This window comes from Capra hircus, chromosome 4, assembly GCF_001704415.2.
Source record: "Capra hircus breed San Clemente chromosome 4, ASM170441v1, whole genome shotgun sequence".
Taxonomy (NCBI): Eukaryota; Metazoa; Chordata; class Mammalia; order Artiodactyla; family Bovidae; genus Capra; species Capra hircus.
In genome coordinates, this window is record NC_030811.1 from 75413697 (window position 1) to 75434881 (window position 21185).

Genomic DNA, 21185 nt, shown 5'->3' on the forward strand with positions numbered 1-21185 from the left:
TTAGTGGGAGGTTACATATAGCAACATGCATGTGTAAAACAGCATAATTGTTGATTTGCTGGGAAAGTTTAAGGTGCCGTAGAAATGCAATATACAGTGCTAGATCCAGACGTGAGGGATTAGGAAGGCTATCCAAGAGAATAGGAATAGACTGAAGGGTCATTTCAAGTTGGCCAGATGGGAAGACTAGTGTTTCTAGAATCATAAATCACATACATAAAGGCTAGAAGATGATAGCACAAAGCAGAGGCCTTCGACAGTGTTTGAAATGGTTGTCTAAAATAAATACTCAGTTGAGACTTGTGGTGAAGTCTGAAGATATGACCAGTGATGAAACCTTAAAGTCTTAAAAGCTCACTTTTTGAATGAGAATTAAAATCACTGGCTTACCTGCCCAGAGAGTGTGTGGAGTAAGATACTATGTCAAGGCAATATTTTAAGATACCGTTTGATCTTCAACTGGACTCTCTCAAGTTTCAAGTATGAAAAAAATAAAGTACAGATGCAGATTGGAGAGTTTTTAAAAATGTGACTTACTGTTACCAAAAAAAAAAAGGACCTCTGCGCTGAATGGGGGTGAGGTCACAGAAGTCACAAGCAGAATATAGAGATCTAAGACACTCATCTCCTTTTAATAATTTATGGGTTGCAAATTATTTAGAGTACTTCCCTGGTGGTACTTCAGTGGTTAAGACTCTGCCTTCCAGTGCAGGGGGGCAGGTTCAATCTCTGATTGGGAAGTTAAGACCCCACATGCTATGTGGTATGACCAAAAAATAAAAAATAAATAAATTATTTAGGAAACCTTCACCTTTTTAGAAAACCCTCCTGACACAGTTAAGTTGGTGCTTAGCAAATCAAACTCTAGATACTGACTAGCATTAGGAACGGACATCATCTTTGGTCAACATGAGGAAACACCCAGTAAGCCTTATGGAGATTTGTTCTGATAAAGACTCTAAAACTTTGGTTCGTTTGGATCCTTTAAAGAGTCATGGATGCCTTTCATATGGGCGTGGAAAAGAACCTTTGTAAGGATAGGCTGTATCATATCCCACTACTACTTGATTAAGAGAAGGATTTCTGTTGTCACTGTTCACCATTGGCAAGATATGTAAACCCAGGAAACACATGGAGACCTCAGGGCCTGGGATTCACATTCTTGTCCCGTGATGATCATTTGGTAATTATTTGATCTCAGTTCCCTTTACTATATATTATATGTACTTTTTGTGCCTTTTTTATAAGCCATCATTATACTAATTTAATTAACTTTTTGGTTTCTTAATGCATTGTACTTTGGTACCACCCATGTTAAAAATATATGAAGTATGGGTTTCCTTTGTAGTAATGGTTACTTAAATTACAACTTTGTGTGGAGTATACTTGTGCTTTGTGGTCTCTCATCTTCCTCCTAAGCTTACTAATCACACATTTGAGACTTGCCTAGTTGCCTATTAAGAAAAAATCATTGTAGAAATGGTTTGTACCAGAGTTTTTGGCTATCACATAGAAGGTTTTTTCTCATGTTTCTTTTAAAAATTTTAAATAAGTGCAATGATAAAATCTAAGATTGTCATTTTAACTCATTTATATGACCAACCTCTTGCATTTTGACTCACACCTCTAGCATGAAAAAATTGCTTTTGCCAAGTGATTTGAAGTTCTAGAAATAAAAATTGTTTATTAAAACTGTATGCAATTTCTTCATCAAATATTTTTCCTTTAATGGGTGGCCTCTGAGATGAAAACAGAGTACAACCAATTAGAAAACATATCTCAGTGTTCCTATTGGTCATAAGACATGTTTTGAACGTTGCTTTGTTTTGGACTTTTTAGTTTTGAGAGTATTGTTTGTTTGTTCAGACTATATGTTGTCTTTTCTAAATAGTACTCATTAAAAGTCTCCAAGATGCTTACATCTTAACTAGATCAGAGACTGAGTGTAACATCAATTGAGTGCTTCATTGTGCTTCATTACAGAGTAGAATTTATTCAAGGAAAAATGTCCAAGCACAGATAGGATACTCTTTGGTTAAGTAGCAACAGCTACTTTTTATTTTCCATGTATTATTCTCAGGACTTGTTATTCTAGGTATGTATGTGAGATTTTGTATATAATCTCATAGAGTTGATCTTTATTAACCTATAAAAAGATGAAAGTGGACGTGGGGGTGTTGAGTAACTTGTCCAGAATGCTGCTCTTACCAGTGGCGGAGCCAGGATTCAAATACAGGAATCTGACTTCAGAACTCTTGCTCTCAGCTGCCTGATAACTGTGCTCTTACAAGTAATAAATATAAACTTAAATGCTCCCTATTGGTCTTATGTTTCTTCCTAACATTTGTTTGTTAATTTATCTGCCTGTTTTCTTCCCCATCACTCTCTGACAGTAGACTGAAAGATTCTGGTATTTCTCATATTTTTTATCTTGATCTAGCTTTATTCCATTTGTACTATATATTCTCTTCTCTGGATGACTGGTTTTGGTGGGTTTTTTTTTTTTTTTTTTTGGCTGCACTGGCTCTTCTTTGCTGCACATGGGCTTTCTCTAGTTGTGGCGAGCAGGGGCTACTCTTCATTGAACCGTGGGGCTTCTCATTGCAGTGGCTTCTCTTGTTGCAGAGCATAGGCTCCAGGTGAGCGGGCTTCAGTAGTGGCAGCGCATGGGCCCAGTAGTTGTGGCATGTGGGCTCTAGGGCACTCGGGCTTTAGTAGTTGTGGCACATTGTCCCTGATGCTCTGCGGCATATAGAATCCATATAGGTCCAATTCCTGGACCAGGTCCTTATATTTGGTCCATCATTTCACTTTGGAATGAGGAGTAGCACTTGTTTTATTGGCACCTTATTTCAACATTCTGTTACAGCATACATATACATCTATGAGAGCATTTACAGTGTTTCTTTGTAGTTATGTTTGTCTCCCTAGTTAGCGTGTTAGCTTCTTAAGCTTAGGAACTGTTTCTGCTATTTTTGAATCTCCAGGGTTTGGCACATGATACATTGTGCTAGTTGAACAAATGAAAAGCTGAAAAAATACCAAGATCTAATTTGTGAAGAAAGAAAATAAATTTTATATTCAAAGATGACATGAGGGCAAAAATATTGTGAATGGGACTGGATATAGCAAAACTGTTAAGAAAATGAGCTTAACAGGGTTCAAATCTTGGTTTCACCATTTACTAGCCATATGGTCTTGGGCAAGTTATTTAACCTCTTGGTCTCAGTATCCTCACCTTTAACAGGAATGATAGTAGAATCCATCTCCTGTTGTGATAATTAAATAAGAAGATACATGTAAACCTTAGAACAGTGCCTGGCATATAGAAAGGTTTTAATAAGTACGTGTCTTCTTCATTGAAAATTTTGAGTACAAATAAGCTCCGCAGGGAAGTGAATATAGAGAAAAATAAGTAGAAGGCAAAGGATTGAGCTGACAACCCCAATTAGGAGGGCAGAAGGAAGAATAGGATAGAAAAATACAGAATTCACAAACTATGTCATCATGTATGTCATTAAGATGATATCAGAATTAAATGAAGTAAATGGATTAGTTTGGACACAAGTATTTCCCATAGGTGTAACTTTTGGCAGTCAAACTAGGACCACTAGACATTTACATAATTAAAAAATTAATAGTAGTTTTCATTATTAACAACAAATGATTTTTAAGTGCTGTTCATAAAATGAAGTAATAGTAGTGAGGATGTTGATGTTGAAAATAGAGTTTAAGAGTGGCAGGTCAAATAGGAAAGATAAAAATGAGTCACTAGAATTCATAGTACATATTTTTCCTTATCTTCTTTAGATTTGTTTCCCATTTCTTTGGTAATAATACTAAATCCATTTTATTTGGATTATTGTCCTTGTTTATCTCAAGTAGGGCAGAATAATAGAAGACCAAATAGAGTAATTAACTTAAGGAGTTATGTGATCTGGAGAACTGCAATTATAGGTCACCAGTTTAAATCTGTCCTGGGTTGGTAGAAAGCCATTACCATCTGTTGGCTCTTTAGTAATTAATATGAAGTAGGTGTCTAACAGTATCAGCTTTTAATGTAGAACCCAAACTTATGTTTGTTGCGCTTTTTTATTTGGATTGGTAAGCTAAAGAGGACTGTAAGAGGTTACAGAATTAATATGTTCTTCTTAGGCAGCCATCTGTGTTTTTCCTCCATTCTCTTTGCAAGTTCATGGCCTTGTCTGACTTAGCATCCAGTGTTTTTCCAGAGAGCTTGCCCATGTGTAAGAAAGGGGGCAACACATTCTTAGAGTGTTTCTAATTACCATCATGATTTTATTATTTCCCATGAATCCCTAAGCAGCCCTCTGTTCACAACCAAAGAGGTGGGGCTCTAAATGCCTGTAAATTTAGTCCTGGAAGTCAGAAAGCTCCCCAGAGCACCACCCTCATTAGCAGTCTCCACAGTAAGCCAGCTGTGGACTCAGAAAGGCAAGGAGTCTAAACTCACTTGATATTGAATCACCTGTCTTAATTACTGGTTGTAATAATATTTTTGAGAAGGCAGCCCACTCCAGTATTCTTGCCTGGAAAATCCCATGGATGGAGGATCCTGGCAGGCTACAGTCCATGGAGTCACAAAGAGTCGGACACGACTGAGTGACTTCACTTTCACTTTCAATAATATTTCCTTCTTTTCTAGACAATTGCATCCTTTCTTTTTTTATACTTTTATAAATGATTTCTAGACTAATCAAAAATTTCTTGTGTCAGTTGTTTCTATTCTGAAGATACAGGATATATTGTGTCAGTCTGCAGTTGCTGGAATTGGCTACTGCTGCCACAGCTGCCGTTCCCTGGCAGCACCTCTCACTATAAGGTGGCTGTGGGTGTTTTGCCACATTTAATGGTGGAAGGCACATTCTTCCTGCCTGAAATGGGAGAATGATTAATCTAAGGGCAACTTCTGGTGCTCTGACTCTTTGAGAATGGTATTGGGTTTGTCATCAAAGTTTAAGGGAAATGGTTGATTTTTTTCAGCCCCTTCCATTTCAAACATATAGAATCAAGAATCAGTGTTTTGCCTTGGGTAGGATTCTGATACGTATCTCCACTGAGTAGCATGGATACTGGATAATAAATAATAATAACCATAGTTATGATAAGTAGTAAAAGAAGCCGTAGTAATGGTGGCATTTCATGAATCATCTGTACTTGCCAGCACTGTGAGGAAGGCCTTTTGATCTAAATTTTGTATCTACAGTAGGTAAACACTGCATGTCTATAAAGAGCTTGAGAACTTAGTGCCCAGGTTTTCTTAGTCATTCTTGAAACATCCAGAAGAATCCATCAAAGTTATCTCTTCCCAACTCCTCAAACACACGTACTGCAATCTGAAAATGTCCTTAATTTCAAGTTCAAAGAAAAGTGCTAAATGTAAAATTTTAAAGGGTCAGCCTGGAGCTGTTGCAGCTACCTGCTTTCTATAACTCACTGTTAAAGAAAAGACCTGCAAAGGTCAGGAAAGTACTCAGAAGAACCCAGGAACAAATGATTTGGAAAGAGGTATGAGGAGATATTTTGGGTTTTGTTTTTTCTATCCTTTAATAGTACCCAGTGAAGCAAAATTTCCAAATGGATCAGTATGCCATGGAGGTAAATATTGGTCAAGCAGCTGCTTCACTTTTGTTTATTTACCCCCATCTTTGGTGGCAGCCAAAATTTGTATTTTGAAAGCATGAGGCATCCACAATTCCTTGATATCTGTGTGGGAGACAGAGTGCATTCTTTGCTCAGTCACTGTTAATAAATGTTTATATCTGCTCAGCTAGCCTGGTTACCCTCAGCTTGCAAAGGCATAAATCACTGGCTTCTGTCAACTCTGGAAATGACCCACAGATTAAATGCAGATCACTAGGAGATAGGTGCTGTTCTGTGTATTTTTTATTTTTAAGAAATCTTCCCACTCTGATTGCTGTGCCTGCACCTGCTAATCTTTTTCTATTTATTATCCTAGTTCATTATATGGATAGCAAAGAATGCCAGATTATTCCTTCTGCACATTTATGTCAACTTGTGTTGAGAAGTAAATCAACATTAAATGTCAGATTCTGTTGTGAAGGTTTGTCCTTTAGAATAGGCTGTGATCAAATGTATTTAAAATAATTTTTCTTAAAAAGTAATTTATTAAATTTTACAGATGTATGTCAAGGATTGGGAGTAACTAAGTATACAGAATTTAGAAGGGCCATATCTTAATCTTTTATTTCTACCTCCAGTTAGACTGCTTCCTCTCTCTTCCATTTACTGTTGAGAAATATCCAATAATAATGTCAATTTTCCTAGTTTAACAAACACCAAAGGCCCCTAATGAGGAGCCATTAGGTGAATTAGGTAAATCAACAACCCATTAAGGAGAAGCATTAAGTCAGAAAAGAGAGTCTATTAATTTTCTTATAGCTCTTGTACATTATGCATTTGCCAAATTCATTATCCCAGTGGACACTAGGCAGATCTCCAGTCCTGAATAAGAATTGGAGCTTTCATTCTGGGGTTCTGCTATCACTTGTCTAATACTATTATCACAAATTGTTGAATCATTAATGGAGAATAAAGGTTGTAACATCCAAATTATGGAAAAAATGTTAACTAATTTGTCTGAAAATGTAAAGTCTTAACACAAGTTGAGGCTAGTGAAAAAAGTCAAAGACAAATGGTTAAAGGGATGATTACATTCAAAGCAGAATTTATTTCTAAATGAGTGCTTTGAGAATCTAGTCCCCTGGCAGAGCAATATCTGCCTGCTATAATGCCTAACTTGTCTTCCATAAGTTGGGCACCCCAGAAAAAGGTTTCAAAAATCCATTTAATGATTTTCTTTTTTTAGACTGTAAGGGCAAACAGGAGGAAATCAGATATGCTTTCCAGAAATATGCTTTGCAAATCGCTGTACTGGAAACTATCTGGTCTGTGACTTGAGGGATTTGAGTACTGCCTTTCTAATGAGGATAAACCTGAGCTCAGTAAGACTTGTGGCTAGACCATGTTCTCATGTCTTTTTCTATTAAGAATCGGAATGTTAACTGCGATTTTCTGGCTAGATTCCAGCCTGGTTAATTGCATGCTGTCTCTCTAAATTCGCTTTGCTTGGGATGTTCTTCATTTTGGATTGCATTGCTCTTATTGTCATGTTTCCCCCAAGAGGTGGGTACATGATATTGTAAAATGAGCCAGAATATAATTTGTTAAACTAATAAGCATTCTTTGGGGATGAAGGGTTAAATGTAAGTAGTGTGTTTTTCACAATTTCCCCCCAATGAGGCCTATTTGTACAGTAATTAATGTGGAATAGCATTAGTGAAACATGGAATTGAGCCAAATCACCATGACAAGAGTGGCAATAACACAGAAACAAATAAGTTCAATAAATTCTACTAAAAATAACCATTCAAACAAATCCCCAGAGCCTCCCTTTTCTTGTTTGTTTATGATCTGAAGCTGACACATTTAATCACTAATTATCGCAAGGTAATGCAATATTCAATGTGAAATTTATTTTATTCTATATGAACATACAAAACCTAGTAACATTTCCCATCATCTTTGTACTTAGCACAGCACAGAGCTCAATTATTTGCATAGTGGTACTCATTAAGATAAGGTTTGTTAAATGAATGAAGATAGGGGATGAAAGAAGGAAGGGAATTAGCATTTACTGATTTCTTAAGATTTAGCAATCTTTAGAATAAGCATGTTACTTGCACTATCTCATTTAATCCTCACAATTGCCCCCATTTCACAGATGAAAATAAAGAGGCTCCTAGAGCTAAGTGACTTCTCCAAGATCAAACAGTTTTGATTTTCAAAGCCAGCTACATTGTATAATAAAGTCCCACCCTTTTGTTCCTCAGTATCTTGCAGCCTCCCACGTTGTGTCTGGTGTTCTGGGCCTTAATTTGAGGAGGCAAGACTGAAAACCTCAGACACTGTGAAAGTCATATTGATCTCTACAGACAAGGTTAACAACTGCTCTGTGGAATTTTTCATTGTTATTCTTTCATTACTCCAATTCAAATCTGTCACTATGGCTGTTTTAGAATTGTCATAACTATTGCCAAATAATTACACACTTGTCACAAAATATACCATAAATTGAATCTTTATGAATCAAGGTACAAAGTGATTCAAATGCTTAATGAATCCAGAAAATAATGAGAAAAAAAAGACTCTTTGAACTCCTAAAATTTGCTCACTGTGGTTGAATCTATTGTATTGACTAGAGAAAATGCACTTCAGCCCTCCTGCACCTGGACTGTGTTTATAGCCAAGTTATCAGTTTTTTAACTGGTATTAAATTACCTAGAAATTGAATGTGTACAAAATGAAAGAAATTCATTTTGCCCTATGAAAGAAATCACTCTCTTCCTATTTTGTTTTTTTCTTTATAAGCATGAAAGTCTATACCTTTAAAGACCATTGAACCAGGATGTAGGAAATATATATTTCTATATGATAATAGTTATAGCATGGTGACAGGCTTAGAAAACACAATGATATCTAATGCTGTAGATCAGTCCATTTCTGGTCACTCAGTCACACATCTCACTTTAATCCAGAAACTTTTATACCAGTATATTTTGTTTCCAACCAGACAGTGGCTAATTTATGTCTCTGCCAACAATGCCATTTTAATTAATTTTATTCATCTTATTTCTCTTTCCTCTGCTCCTCATATCTCATCTGTTTGCATTGCCTAGATTTTAATTAAAAAACCTCTCCTCTCTAAGGAGCAATCTGAAGTGGCAAAAATAATCACTTAAAATATTACAGTCATTAAAAAATTGGCTGTGGTGGAAGCCATGCATTTTCAATTTTCCTACAGATGATGTTTTAGCTTCCTTTTAAAGTGCACTTTGTATCTGAATTGTCTGCCACCAGCCAGCTTGGCTATCAAAAATGGTCTTCCAGCTGGGTGGGCTGAGTGACAACTCCTTAATGGAGGAAATGGATGGCTCTCTGCTCATGTGGAGGGGAAGGCACACCAGGCAGATTTCATTCCATCTGCCACCAGCTCTCTGCAAGCTGGCATTGCCCAAATGCCCAGGATACTCCCTCCAACTAAAAGGATATCGTCAAAAATAATTTGTAAGGCCACAGATACCTGAAAGAATCATCAGGGCCATTAGACCCCAGGGAGATAATATTAAGAGGTGCCTCAGTGTTCTTTGATGAAAACCTAATTAAACTATGGTGGAGGGGATTGCAAGTGCTTTTTTTACAAGTACAGAGGTGAAGTCATTAACATTTTCAGCAGAGTATAGAGAGCAACCTTAGGAAAATACTATCCTGAATTGTGGCCAAAGACTTGTTATATTGAGGAATTTGCACTGATGTTTCCTGTTGATGTTTTTCTGAATGGCAAATCCATGTCACTTAGTTACAGTGTGTTCTGCTTTTCAAGTAAAGGAAATCCATGTAACAGCAAAGTAGAGAAATATTTTTGATTGATAGATGGAAACAAATAAGGATGATATATTAAGGATTTTTAAAAATTGGAGCTTTCCTAGTACTTAGAAGTATAAAGTATGTGTCATTGGTCAATGCTAAAATAATGAAATGAAGTAAAAATAATATTTAATGTCATGTAATTAGGAGGGCTAAGGATAGAAAGAAATATACAGAACCACCTGCATAATTTATATCTTTATTTTACTCAAAATAAATTCTTAATTATTTGATATTCACCATAAGTTATTTAAAAATTGAGACTCAGAAAGTCACATGTTATTTGTAATCGTTTGTTCAAGAAAACCTGCTATATTTTTACCATACTCAATATAAAATTGTCCTAAATTCCAAAGTATTCTTGTTTTTATTGTATCAAGAGCTCATATATCTCACAGTTAGAAATTTAACTGCTTTATGAAGTTGTTTAGATTTTAACTGTCATTGCATGTAAATGACATGAATTTGAATAGATGCAAAGCAAAAACAACTGGGTATTAAAATCACTGAGTAATTTCCTAAAATTATTTTCATTCTTTAAATTCAAATTTTGTTTGGATTTTTAACATAAACACATGAAAGTTCATCTGTAAGAAAAATGGCAGCAGATTCCTTGCATCATTAAGTTTTCCTAAGGGAAATGTTTGGTAATCTGCCAACATTTGGAGAGCTTTAAAGTTCTAATTCATGATTCAGTATATTCTGAAAATTAATGAATGATTGTAATATTTTACCATGTTGTATTGTGCAGTGTATTCTTTTATATTTTATTACAGGTTTTAAGTTGTTCTGAAGAATTTTAATGACTTACAATGAGAAACACAGTTCAAAATAGATTTAAGTGTTCTGTTTCTCTATAACCTACTGCTATGGGTATATACTGCTAAGGGAATATAATAGCTTATTTTTGGAAAATAGCATATTCAGAAATAAAACAACAATTATTTTGTAGCACTTAGAGATTTCCAAAAAACCACTTCCACATATAATATAATTTGTGCTTCTTACAGTGTCTCTAGGATATAGACATTAGTGGCCCCAGTCTACAGCCTAAGAAACTGAGACCTAGATGGGTTAAATGAGTTGTGCAGAACCATGTAGCCATTCAGTAGAGAAAATGCACCAGAACATGCCTTCTTTTTTAAATTTTATTTATTTTTTAATTGAAGAATAACTGCTTTACAGAATTTTGTCCTTTAGACATCAACACAGAACATGCCTTCTGATTCTGATTGCCAAACTCCTTGAGGATAGACAGTAACTGAGTTTTCATTCCATGTTAAGAATGCTTTTAGTTTCTAGTATTGGGCTTTTTTTAAATAACTTTAGTCTCCTCAGCTCAATTAATTGAATTGGATTCAAGGGGGAAGTTCAAGCACCTCTACCCATACAAGGTATAAAGGTATATGGACAGCTAATTTTTTCTTCCAGTTTTATTGAAGTATTGATATATAACATTATAGAAGTTTAAGGTGTACAGCACAATTATTTGACTAAATACCTCGTGAAATGATCGTCATAGTGAGTTTAGTGAATACCCATAATCTCACAGAGATACAAAATTAAGAAATATAAAAAATATATTTTTGATAGCTAATTTATAACAGTTGCATTATCACAAATGGTCTACTAAGCCACCAAATGTGTTTGGTAACAGCCAAATAACTAACAAAAAGATCCTTTAAAATATACCTCAGTTTTTTTTTAATACCTTATTTTAAGTTTGTGAAATGAGTTTAACAATATGGTATTCAGTTTCATAATATTTATTTACATAAATTTTCCATCTCAACTAAATTAGGAGAAGGCAATGGTATCCCACTCCAGTACTCTTGCCTGGAAAATCCCATGGATGGAGGAGCCTGGTAGGCTGCAGTCAGTCCATGGAGTCGCTAAGAGTCGGACACGACTGAGTGACTTCACTTTCACTTTTCACTTTCATGCATTGGAGAAGGAAATGGCAACCCACTCCAGTGTTCTTGCCTGGAGAATCCCAGGGACGGGGGAGCCTAGTGGGCTGCCATCTATGGGGTCGCACAGAGTCAGACACGACTCAAGTGACTTAGTAGCAGCAGCAGCAGCAACTAAGTTAAAATATGCATCAAATGTGTTAATAAATAAATCTTGGAAGAGTAGCAAAGCATAATTATGTGTAACACAGAGTCTTCAAATATTAACAAACAATTCTGAGGTAAACAGAATCAAAATGGAAATAATTAAATTGACGTTTAGTCAGAAGTGACCAAGATTTTATATTAAGCAAATCACTCTTTTCATTACACAAATATATTCTTCTAAATTGTAACATGAGATTATTCCATTTTCTTGTGTACAGATGTTTCATGGTTGCCTCTTACTTGGACAATGACCTAATATCATTTGCACCAGAGTAAAAGTCATATTAATTCCAAATTAATATAGACCCCAAGAGTCAGACCCAAATAAGTGACTGAGCTGAACTGAAGTTGCTCAGGATTCCAGAATGAGAAGATAATTGTAAAAACCGCTCTTTAGAGCTTGGTGGCTTTATTATTGGGAAGGTAATCTTTGTTATTCTAGTTGGCATTCCATTATCATTATAGAGTACATAGTAGTTGAGGATCTTTGGGTTTGTCATTATTGACAGTTTCATTTTACTGTTAAGTAAACTAAATCCTAGTTTTGATCAATCTGTGTGGATAATGTGTACTCATTGTGGTGTGAAGAAGATCTTCAAGCAGATGAAGTCTGCCACACAGTATAGCATTATCTAACCTGGGGGCTTCCCTGGTGGCTCAGATGGTAAAAAATATACCTGCAATATGGGAGACCTGGGTTTGATCCCAAGATTAGGAAGATCCCCTGGAAAAGAGAATGGCTACCCACTCCAGTATTCTTGCCTGGAGAATTCCATGGACAGAGGAACCTGTGGGCTATAGTCCAGTGGATTGCAAAGAATCAGATATGACTGATCAACTAACACTTTCACTTTCAAGCTGATGAGAGGCACAGTGTGTATGCTTTATGTCTTAGTGCTGTGAAATGACTCCCCCAAGATCATATGCTCCAACTCTCCTGAACATCTGGAAACTTCTGGAAGCTTTTTTACTCTTTCATTGTAGTAGTCTGATTTCCCTCCCCATTGATTTTATCTGCCACAATCAGTTTAATTGTCATAAAATAATTCTTTGCACATATTACTGCTCTGTTTTAGAACATCACCACTGATGGAATATAGCAGTGATCTCAGAATACCATTTAAGATCCTCTACAGTCAGGCTCCAATCTAATTCTCAAAATTATGCCTACTTATCACCTATCATTCATTCATATTTGTCATCCAACTTGGATTTTTATCCATCCTTTAAAGCCAGTTGAAGACCTGCTCTTCCATGAAGACTGCTCATTTAGACCAGCCCTGGACACAGTGACTGCTACCTTCTTTCACTCGTTAGCACTTTCCATATGCTGCCTTTTATACATCTCAACTTGGCTGCAATTTTTTTAGAGCAAAGATTAGATTATTATTATAATCAATTATAAACCTCTTCCCTCCACTGACTTCCTTGATGCTTCCTACCTTGTGAGTTTTCCATGAAAATTAGTTAATTACCTGAAAGACATAACCATATCATAATTTATTTATTTATTAAATTATTCAACAAATATTTTTTAATTACTGCCATATGCCAAGCATTATGCTAAGACCTGGAATACAGGAATATGATCCTTGCCCTACAGAACCTGCAGTCACAGGATCTAACTGAAATTCTCTGTCCAATTATTTTTCTTCATTTCTATTTTAAGAGTATATAAAACTTGAAAGAATGTTTGATCTTTTATTTATTAGCATGTTTCTATGTGTGACATTACCAGAAAATGATTAATGCAAAAACTTATCATATTTTTAAAAGTTAAGTACTCAGTTTACCCAGCTCTATAGTTGGATCTTGCCTTTGATTCTTCACTTGAAGCTGCAGAAAAAAAAGTATATTAAAAAAAGCATCACAAGAAATTATTTTTCTTTTTTTGTGTGATGATGTGTATTTTATTTTTTTTAATTTATTTATTTTTCTGTAAGCCTGGTGTTCTTTTGGAGAATAACAAAGTTTGTTGTTTACAGGCTTCTCGTCGGGGACATCACGTACTTCCTAGATCTGGTCAGAAACTTTTACTCAAAAGCTGGCTGAGAATATACCATCATATCAGGGATTACTTTGACCTTTTCTGTATTCCATGTTTTGATTAGCAAGCTATTCTGCTCATATCCCATTTAGAGACAAATTGTGAAAGGCTTGAATGGCAAGCCAGAAATATATGGAATATTGAAAAGGTCAGTGTGATTTAAGTCCATAACCACAGTATTGAAAATATATGACAAGTCATTATCACACTTAATTCCTACAACAAGGACTGTGGTAAAGATGGGAAATTATTTCAATTAAAATATTCTTGTTTCACACTGAAAGCTGAGGTGGCAAAGCTCAAATGGTCTCTTGACTCTCTTTTTGTGATAACTTAATAAGTTAGAAAGAAACTGTAACTGAATTAAATAAGACCAAAAAAAAAGAAAAAGAGGTAACAAGCTCTTTTGATTTCAGAGTCCATCGTAGAGGTAATAATATAGTGACTTTTCTAAAAACTCTAATTATACATGAATAAGATAGATACAGCCATAAAACCAATTCAATGGACACCCCACGCTCTCTTTTTATCTACAGCATAGCTGTCAGTCAGATGGGAACTCCATTTATTTCCATGGAAATGAAGGCAGTGAGTTCAATTTTGCCACCACCCGGGATGTAGATCTTTCTACAGAGGATATTCAAGAGCAGTGGTCAGAAGAATTTGAGAGCCAGCCTACAGGGTAAGTAATTGTTATCTCCCATGCTGTGTATAGCACTTACATTTATTCCACTGGACATATTTTAAATGCATATTGTTAACTAGCAAAAGCATACTTAAGTCAATACTGGAGAGTCTTATCATGGACAAGCCAAAGGGGTACACTTATGTTAAACATTCTTTATTAAGCAGGCAATTATTTTATGCATACTAAAAATTTCTGATTGCAAATATCTTTTAACTTCAGTTGAATACTTATATCTCATCTTTGTTTATGCAGCTTTTACCAGGAAAAGTTTTGTTTTTGTTTTTTTCAATGTGTATAGCATATAAAATCTTTCCACTACTTTTATATTGAGACTTTCAGTTGTCTTCCCAGGATCTGAAATTTATGTAGATGCTGTTACCGATTTTTAGTGGAATATGGTTTTGATCTATAACAAATTAGTTGTTGGGGGGGGTAAAATTTACCATTTAGAGATTTTTAAAAAAAGGATATGAGCCTAATGTTGAAACCATGAATATGGTTTGGTGGTAGTATTTTCTTGCTTTTCTAAACTGTGTGCCTTCTTCTGGGTCCAGTATCCCTAAGATATTTCTATTAATTGAATACCACTTTCAGAAGTTCAAATTGAGAAAAATTAACAGGTTCAGAGAATCAAAATTCATAAGATAAGTGTGTGTTGGAATTCTAGAAATTTTCTGGTTCTCACCTGGCCTTTTTTTCTTTCTTTTTTTCAATACATATACACTTGTAATCAGAACACCAGGTTCTTACTGTTTAGTGCATGTTTTCTGAAACCATGATGAAAGTGAATGAAATTAACATAAAATATAGTTTTCATAATGATTATGAAATAACAATGACTTAACTGTTAACTCTCAGAAACTTTTCAAGAATATAACATTTGAGGTATTTACATATCTCTGATCTCAAAAATTCAATCAAAACTGGATGGGACCTAAGTGTCTGAGGGACCAGAGGGCCACCATGGACTTCTTGGGTTCCCCACTTCCTATGCATTGCCCAGAAACTACATTTGGACCCGATGAGAGGGAAATCTGACTGGCAGCCTGAGCTGCTGCTGCTTGACTTTCTGCTGCCACATCAGGATCTCTCACTGTTGCAAGCGAGATTTCTACTAGTACATGCAGCCCTGCTCTTCCTGCCTCTGAAGAAAACTGATGCCTTGAGGGACGCCCCCCCCCCAGGGGGTACCATTGACCTCTCCAAGCCTAGCAGTAATGCTCAGGCCCTTAAGTCCACAAAGTCCTTCTCTTCTGAGGTTCTTGTCACCCTTGAAGTTCCATGTCCAGTATGGCTCTGGTGTCTACTTGAAGGACCAGCAACCATTGTGTCTCTTTCTTGTGTCCAAGATCTCCCCAGGAGGCTGGCTGCTTTCCTTACACAAATAGGGCTCATTCTACTCCCCTCATAGACCATGGTGGGATCTAGAACTTTGACCATGCACCCAAGTCTTCTTTACCCACTTTCTGGAGATAAAAGACCCATCACCAGCATATCAGCTCTTTCTGACTTCTAATATAAAAGACCAATTCAGATCCCTTTCCTGACAATGCAACTTGACTGCCTATGAGAGGGTCCCAAATTTTCAAGCACCAAAGACTCATTGACCTCCACTCCTTCACCTCTCCAAGTTTGTGCTATCCATACAGCAGTGACAGGTTATTCTTTTTCAGTGAGACCTATACATCACTCAGGTGACGTCCCAGTGATATCCAGATACCCCGCCTCCTTCCTACTAAAGCAGAGAGAAAAACACAAGTCTCCAGTGGTAACATTCTGACATGCAAACCCTTTCCTGTTTAGTTAACTGGCTAGCTAGTTAGCTATGTATCTCTTTCCTCAAAGTTCTAGTGTCGTCTTATTCTTTGGGGAAGAGATAAAATTTATTTTTACCTATGGCCTTCATATCCACATATTTCCTCTCCCAGAATGTCCTCTTCTTTGTTTTAGCTTGTTTTATTATTAAAGGTCGTCTATAGAAGAACAAAAGAATACTTTACTATATCGACTAATGGTCCACACAGCTCTCCAGTACTAACATTAGTGGAGACTTAGTTCAAACACACGGAAAAACCCTTTAGGAATTAAGCTTAGAAAGGAATAGATTTTATATTAAAAGAAACCAAACATACTTTAGAAAATTAATGTACTAATCCAAAAAATAACTGGCAAAAAGCATATTCCAGTTAACAGATCAGACCTTCTGTTATCTCAGAGCACTAATGATATGAGAATTTGTCGTTAAACCAAAACTTTCATCTCCCAAAATAAACCAAAAGAAATAAAAGTATTTATGCTTGAAAAAAGAGCTAAAGTCAACACAGACACAAGAATATCAGACCAAATTCCATTCACCGAGTGACTCACATGGTTTCTTTGGCCAATTCTCAGTGCTAAGATATATCAGGTTTTGGTCACAGTTAAGAGGCTGGTACTTTCAAGCCGTGACATTGTCAGCAGATTTCTGTTCCAATAACATAGAATAATGTGCTTGACAAAAGCACTTGTGTCACTGTAGTTGGAACACAATTAATTCACCTAAATTCTGAAAGCAGCTTAATTATTCTAGCAACCACACCTTTGCTTTGTTGTAGCTTTTCCCCTAGGATATCAGGCCATACTGCCCCCTCTCAGAACTACTTCATTTATACTCTTATCTGGTGAACCAGTTATCCATGTTGCCCTTATATTATAAAAAAAAGATATAAAAGGATAATGAGAGAATCTAGTACTTTCTTTGTTTTGGGATGGTGATAAATTGCTGATTTAATCTGTAATGTTGTATGTGAATGTGTGTATGTGTATATACCTTCTCCATACCTACTCACTCCTGAATGCTGCTTTATTGATCTAGGAGAGAATGCTGTTGTATTTAATTCTTAATCAAAACTCCAGTGAAGATATCCTGTCACAATCAAATTAATGTGAAGCATTTTTACCTAGGGTTAGAACTGACAAAGAAAAACAGATTAGGATCTTGGTAATGAAATTCTTGATGTGTTTTTTGAGCCAGATTTACTGAATATTTGTCTCGTTCTTCCCCTCACCACCCACACAGACAATTTATCATCATAAGCTCACTGCTGAAACAGACATGAAACATAGGTGTTAAATTCCCACAGTATTCTAGAGTGACCAATTGAATTGATTGAATTCTGACACTTTGAGGTCACTTTCTTTTAACACACACAAAAATAAATTATTAATATGGATATAATATTTTCATCTCTTTTAATAAGAATTATGAAAGAAAAAGAATATGCAATCCTCTCTAATAATATCTTCAAAACATTTCACATGAATTCAAGCAAGAAAAAGTATCCACAGTCATTATGACTCTTTTTGGGACCCAGTTTCCAAATATTCCTGTTTCCTTACCATTTGAATGAAAGTATTTGATCTCAGATCACAAAGATGCAAAAATTGTTTGTCTTTCACATCACAAAGCTGTATGTAGATAGGTTTATTTTAAGTGGGATTTTAAAGTTTATTTTCTTATTTTTTAGAGAAGACACATCTGTTACTTTAGCAAGATAGAAACTTTAATAGATAAACTGATAATTTATGTGAGCCTTTGTGAACTTTGGCTTAACCTTATAAACACATCATTTAATTAGCAACTACAGTATCTCACCTAGCTGAAGGTGTCTTCAGGTGGGAGGGGACTTTGTAGAGAAACACATTACTAGAATATGGAATTTGTATACTTGTCATGCATGTTTTTAGCTATTCAGATAACTTTTCAAAATACCTGTTTTATTGCCTTCACTGAAGTATTCATGTTAGAGAACCTCCGCAATGTAATGAATGTTAAGCTGTGTTTTGAAGTATAATTAATTTATAATGTTGTATTAGGTTCAGGTATATAGCAACATGATTCAGATATGTATATACATAGATAGATATATATATGTGCTATATATATGATATATATGTATATATATATATTCTTTTTTCAGATTCTTTTCCATTACAGGATTATTATAAGATATTGAAAATAGTTCCCTGTACTATACAGTGGGACCTTACTGTTTATTCTATATATAATAGTTTGTATCTGCTAATCTCAAACTCCTGATTTATCCCTCCCTGCCTTTCTTCTTTGGTAATCATAGGTTTGTTATCTATGTCTGTGAGTCTATTTCTGTTTTGTAAATAAGTTCATTTGTATCACTTTTTTATATTATACATGTGTCAGTCATGTCCAACTCTTTGTGACCCCGTGAACTGTGGCCTACCAGGCTCCTCCATCCATGGGACTCTCCAGGCAAGAATACTGGAGTGCATTGCTATTTCTTTCTCCAGGGGATCTTCCCCATCCAGGGATCAAAACCGGGTTTCCCGCATTGCAGGCAGATGCTTTAACCTCTGAGCCACCAGGGAAGCCCATATTATACATGTAAAGAATATTATATGATACTTGTCTTTCTCTGTCTGACTTGCTTCACTTAGTATAATAATCTCTAGATCCAGGTCCATCCATATTACTGCAAATGGCATTATTTCTTTTTTTATGGCTGAGTAATTGAATATCAGACTATTGAATCAAGAGAGCATACTCTAGTCTTCCACAACTGCCCCAAATCCTTCGAAATTATAGAAAATGAGCAAATGAATCTGTAATGACACTCTGAAAGAAAAAAGTGTGCCCTAATTGAGCCAGGAATTGGGAGTGTTACAAAAAATGAGGAAAAAAAACAGATCTGATTAAAGGAGAAAACTATAACTTAAAATACATATTGAATGAGGCACTAAAAAAGGTATAAGTACGGAATGAAAGAGGAATCAGATGGGGCTCTGACGTCCTGCTGTGGAGATTGCTAAGTAGGTGAGTCTCTCACTGCACTCAACTTCTGTGCAGGCACTTCTGCCCTTAGGAGCAAGCAGTGAATGTGAACACTTGGAATGGAGAAGCAGGACAATGCCAGGTGACTGGAAACCTCAGGGATCCCCATGGTACTCCCCACCCAAGAGCACATCGGCTCTCATTGGTGGGCATTTTTTACACCGAAACTAAGGGTGAATGATGGATACAAATCTGAGCCAATGATCTGGAATCATCAAATCTGAGGAAAATCCACTCCATAAAAATAATTAATCAAACTAGACAGCTAAGAACTGAGAAAACAGAAGTATCAGAGTAAACAAATGGAGATTTTATAATTATAGTTAATGGCCTCAGAGAGATAACAAAGTGTACTGTATTTGTTAAGTTAAAACAGATATTATGAAGAAAAAAATAGAGATGTGAAAAATGAAAATATATGATTGTTGAAACAAATTTAATGGATTTTTCCCCTGAATATGAGCATCCGTTCAGTTCAGCTCAGTTCAATCGCTCAGTCGTGTCCAACTCTTTGCAACCCCATGAATCACAACACGCCAGGCCTCCCTGTCCATCACCAACTCCCGGAGTTCACTCAGACTCACATCCATTGAGTCAGTGATGCCATCCAGCCATTTCATCCTCTGTCATCCCCTTCTCCTCCTGCCCCTAATCCCTCCTAGCATCAAAGTCTTCTCCAATGAGTTAACTCTTCACATGAGCTGGCCAAAGTACTGGAGTTTCAGCTTTAGCATCATTCCTTCCAAAGAAATCCCAGGGCTGATCTCCTTCAGAATAGACTGGTTGGATCTCCTTGCAGTCCAAGGGACTCTCAAGAGCCTTTTCCAACACCACAGTTCAAAAGCATCAATTCTTTGGCACTCAGCTTTCTTCACAGTCCAACTCTCGCATCCATACATGACCACTGGAAAAACCATAGCATTGACTAGATGGACCTTTGTTGGCAAAGCAATATCTCTGCTTTTGAATATGCTATCTAGGTTGGTCATAACTTTTCTTCCAAGGAGTAAGTGTCTTTTAATTTCATGGCTGCAATCACCATCTGCAGTGATTTTGGAGCCCCCCAAAATCAAAGTCTGACACTGTTTCCACTGATGGGACCCAATGCCATGATCTTCGTTTTCTGAATGTTGAGCTTTAAGCCAACTTTTTCACTCTCCTCTTTCACTTTCATCAAGAGGCTTTTTAGCTCCTCTTCACTTTCTGCCATAAGGGTGGTGTCATTTGCATATCTGAGGTTTTTGTTATTTCTTCTGGCAATCTTGATTCCAGCTTGTGCTTCATCCAGCCCAGCGTTTCTCATGATGTACTCTGCATAGACGTTAAATAAGCAGGGTGACAGTATACAGCCTTGACGTACTCCTTTTCCTATTTGGAACCATTGTCGTTCCGTGTCCAGTTCTAACTGTTGCTTCCTAACCTGCATATAGGTTTCTCAAGAGGCAGGTCAGGTGGTCTGGTATTTCCATCTCTTTCAGAATTTTCCAGTTTATTGTGATCCACACAGTCAAAGGCTTTGGCATAGTCAATAAAGCAGAAATAGATGTTTTTCTGGAACTCTCTTGTTTTTTCGATGATCCAGCGGATGTTCGGCATAGGTAAAGAACAAATTAGTGAGCTGGAATTTTGAGTTTTGAAGTGTTTCCAAAACTTAGGATTATTGTATAGTGTGTATACTTTACTATAAAGTATGGGGGAAGAATAGCATTTCTAACATTAGAAATAATAGGAATTCCTAAAGGAGGAAGGGTCAGAGGGAATATGTGGAATGAAATATTAAAAAATAAATATAGAAGAAAGGTTCCTGAAACTTAAAAAAGAAGAAAGAAGGGACATAGTTCCTATGAATGAAAATGTTTTGCAAGATGAATGGAAAAATATCCGGTCCTAGACCATAAGGTAGAAACTTTAGAAACAGTTGAAAGTGGAAATCTTAAATCTTTAGATGAGTTTCATTGTGCTTTCCTTGGTAACACTAAGCATAAGTTTTAAAAAATGAAGCAGTTATCTTAGTGTTCT

General features: G+C 36.1%; 1 protein-coding gene across 3 annotated transcripts in view; it reads left to right on the top strand.

The window, feature by feature from the left end:
• The window catches only part of RELN (reelin), a 544299-nt gene that overhangs the window by 312117 nt on the left and 210997 nt on the right, over positions 1 to 21185 (top strand). For all 3 annotated transcript variants that reach the window (XM_005679214.3, XM_013963255.2, XM_018047261.1), the window contains exon 11: positions 14169 to 14314. In XM_005679214.3, coding sequence (XP_005679271.3) covers positions 14169 to 14314 — 146 coding nt within the window. The remainder of the gene's footprint in view (positions 1 to 14168; positions 14315 to 21185) is intronic.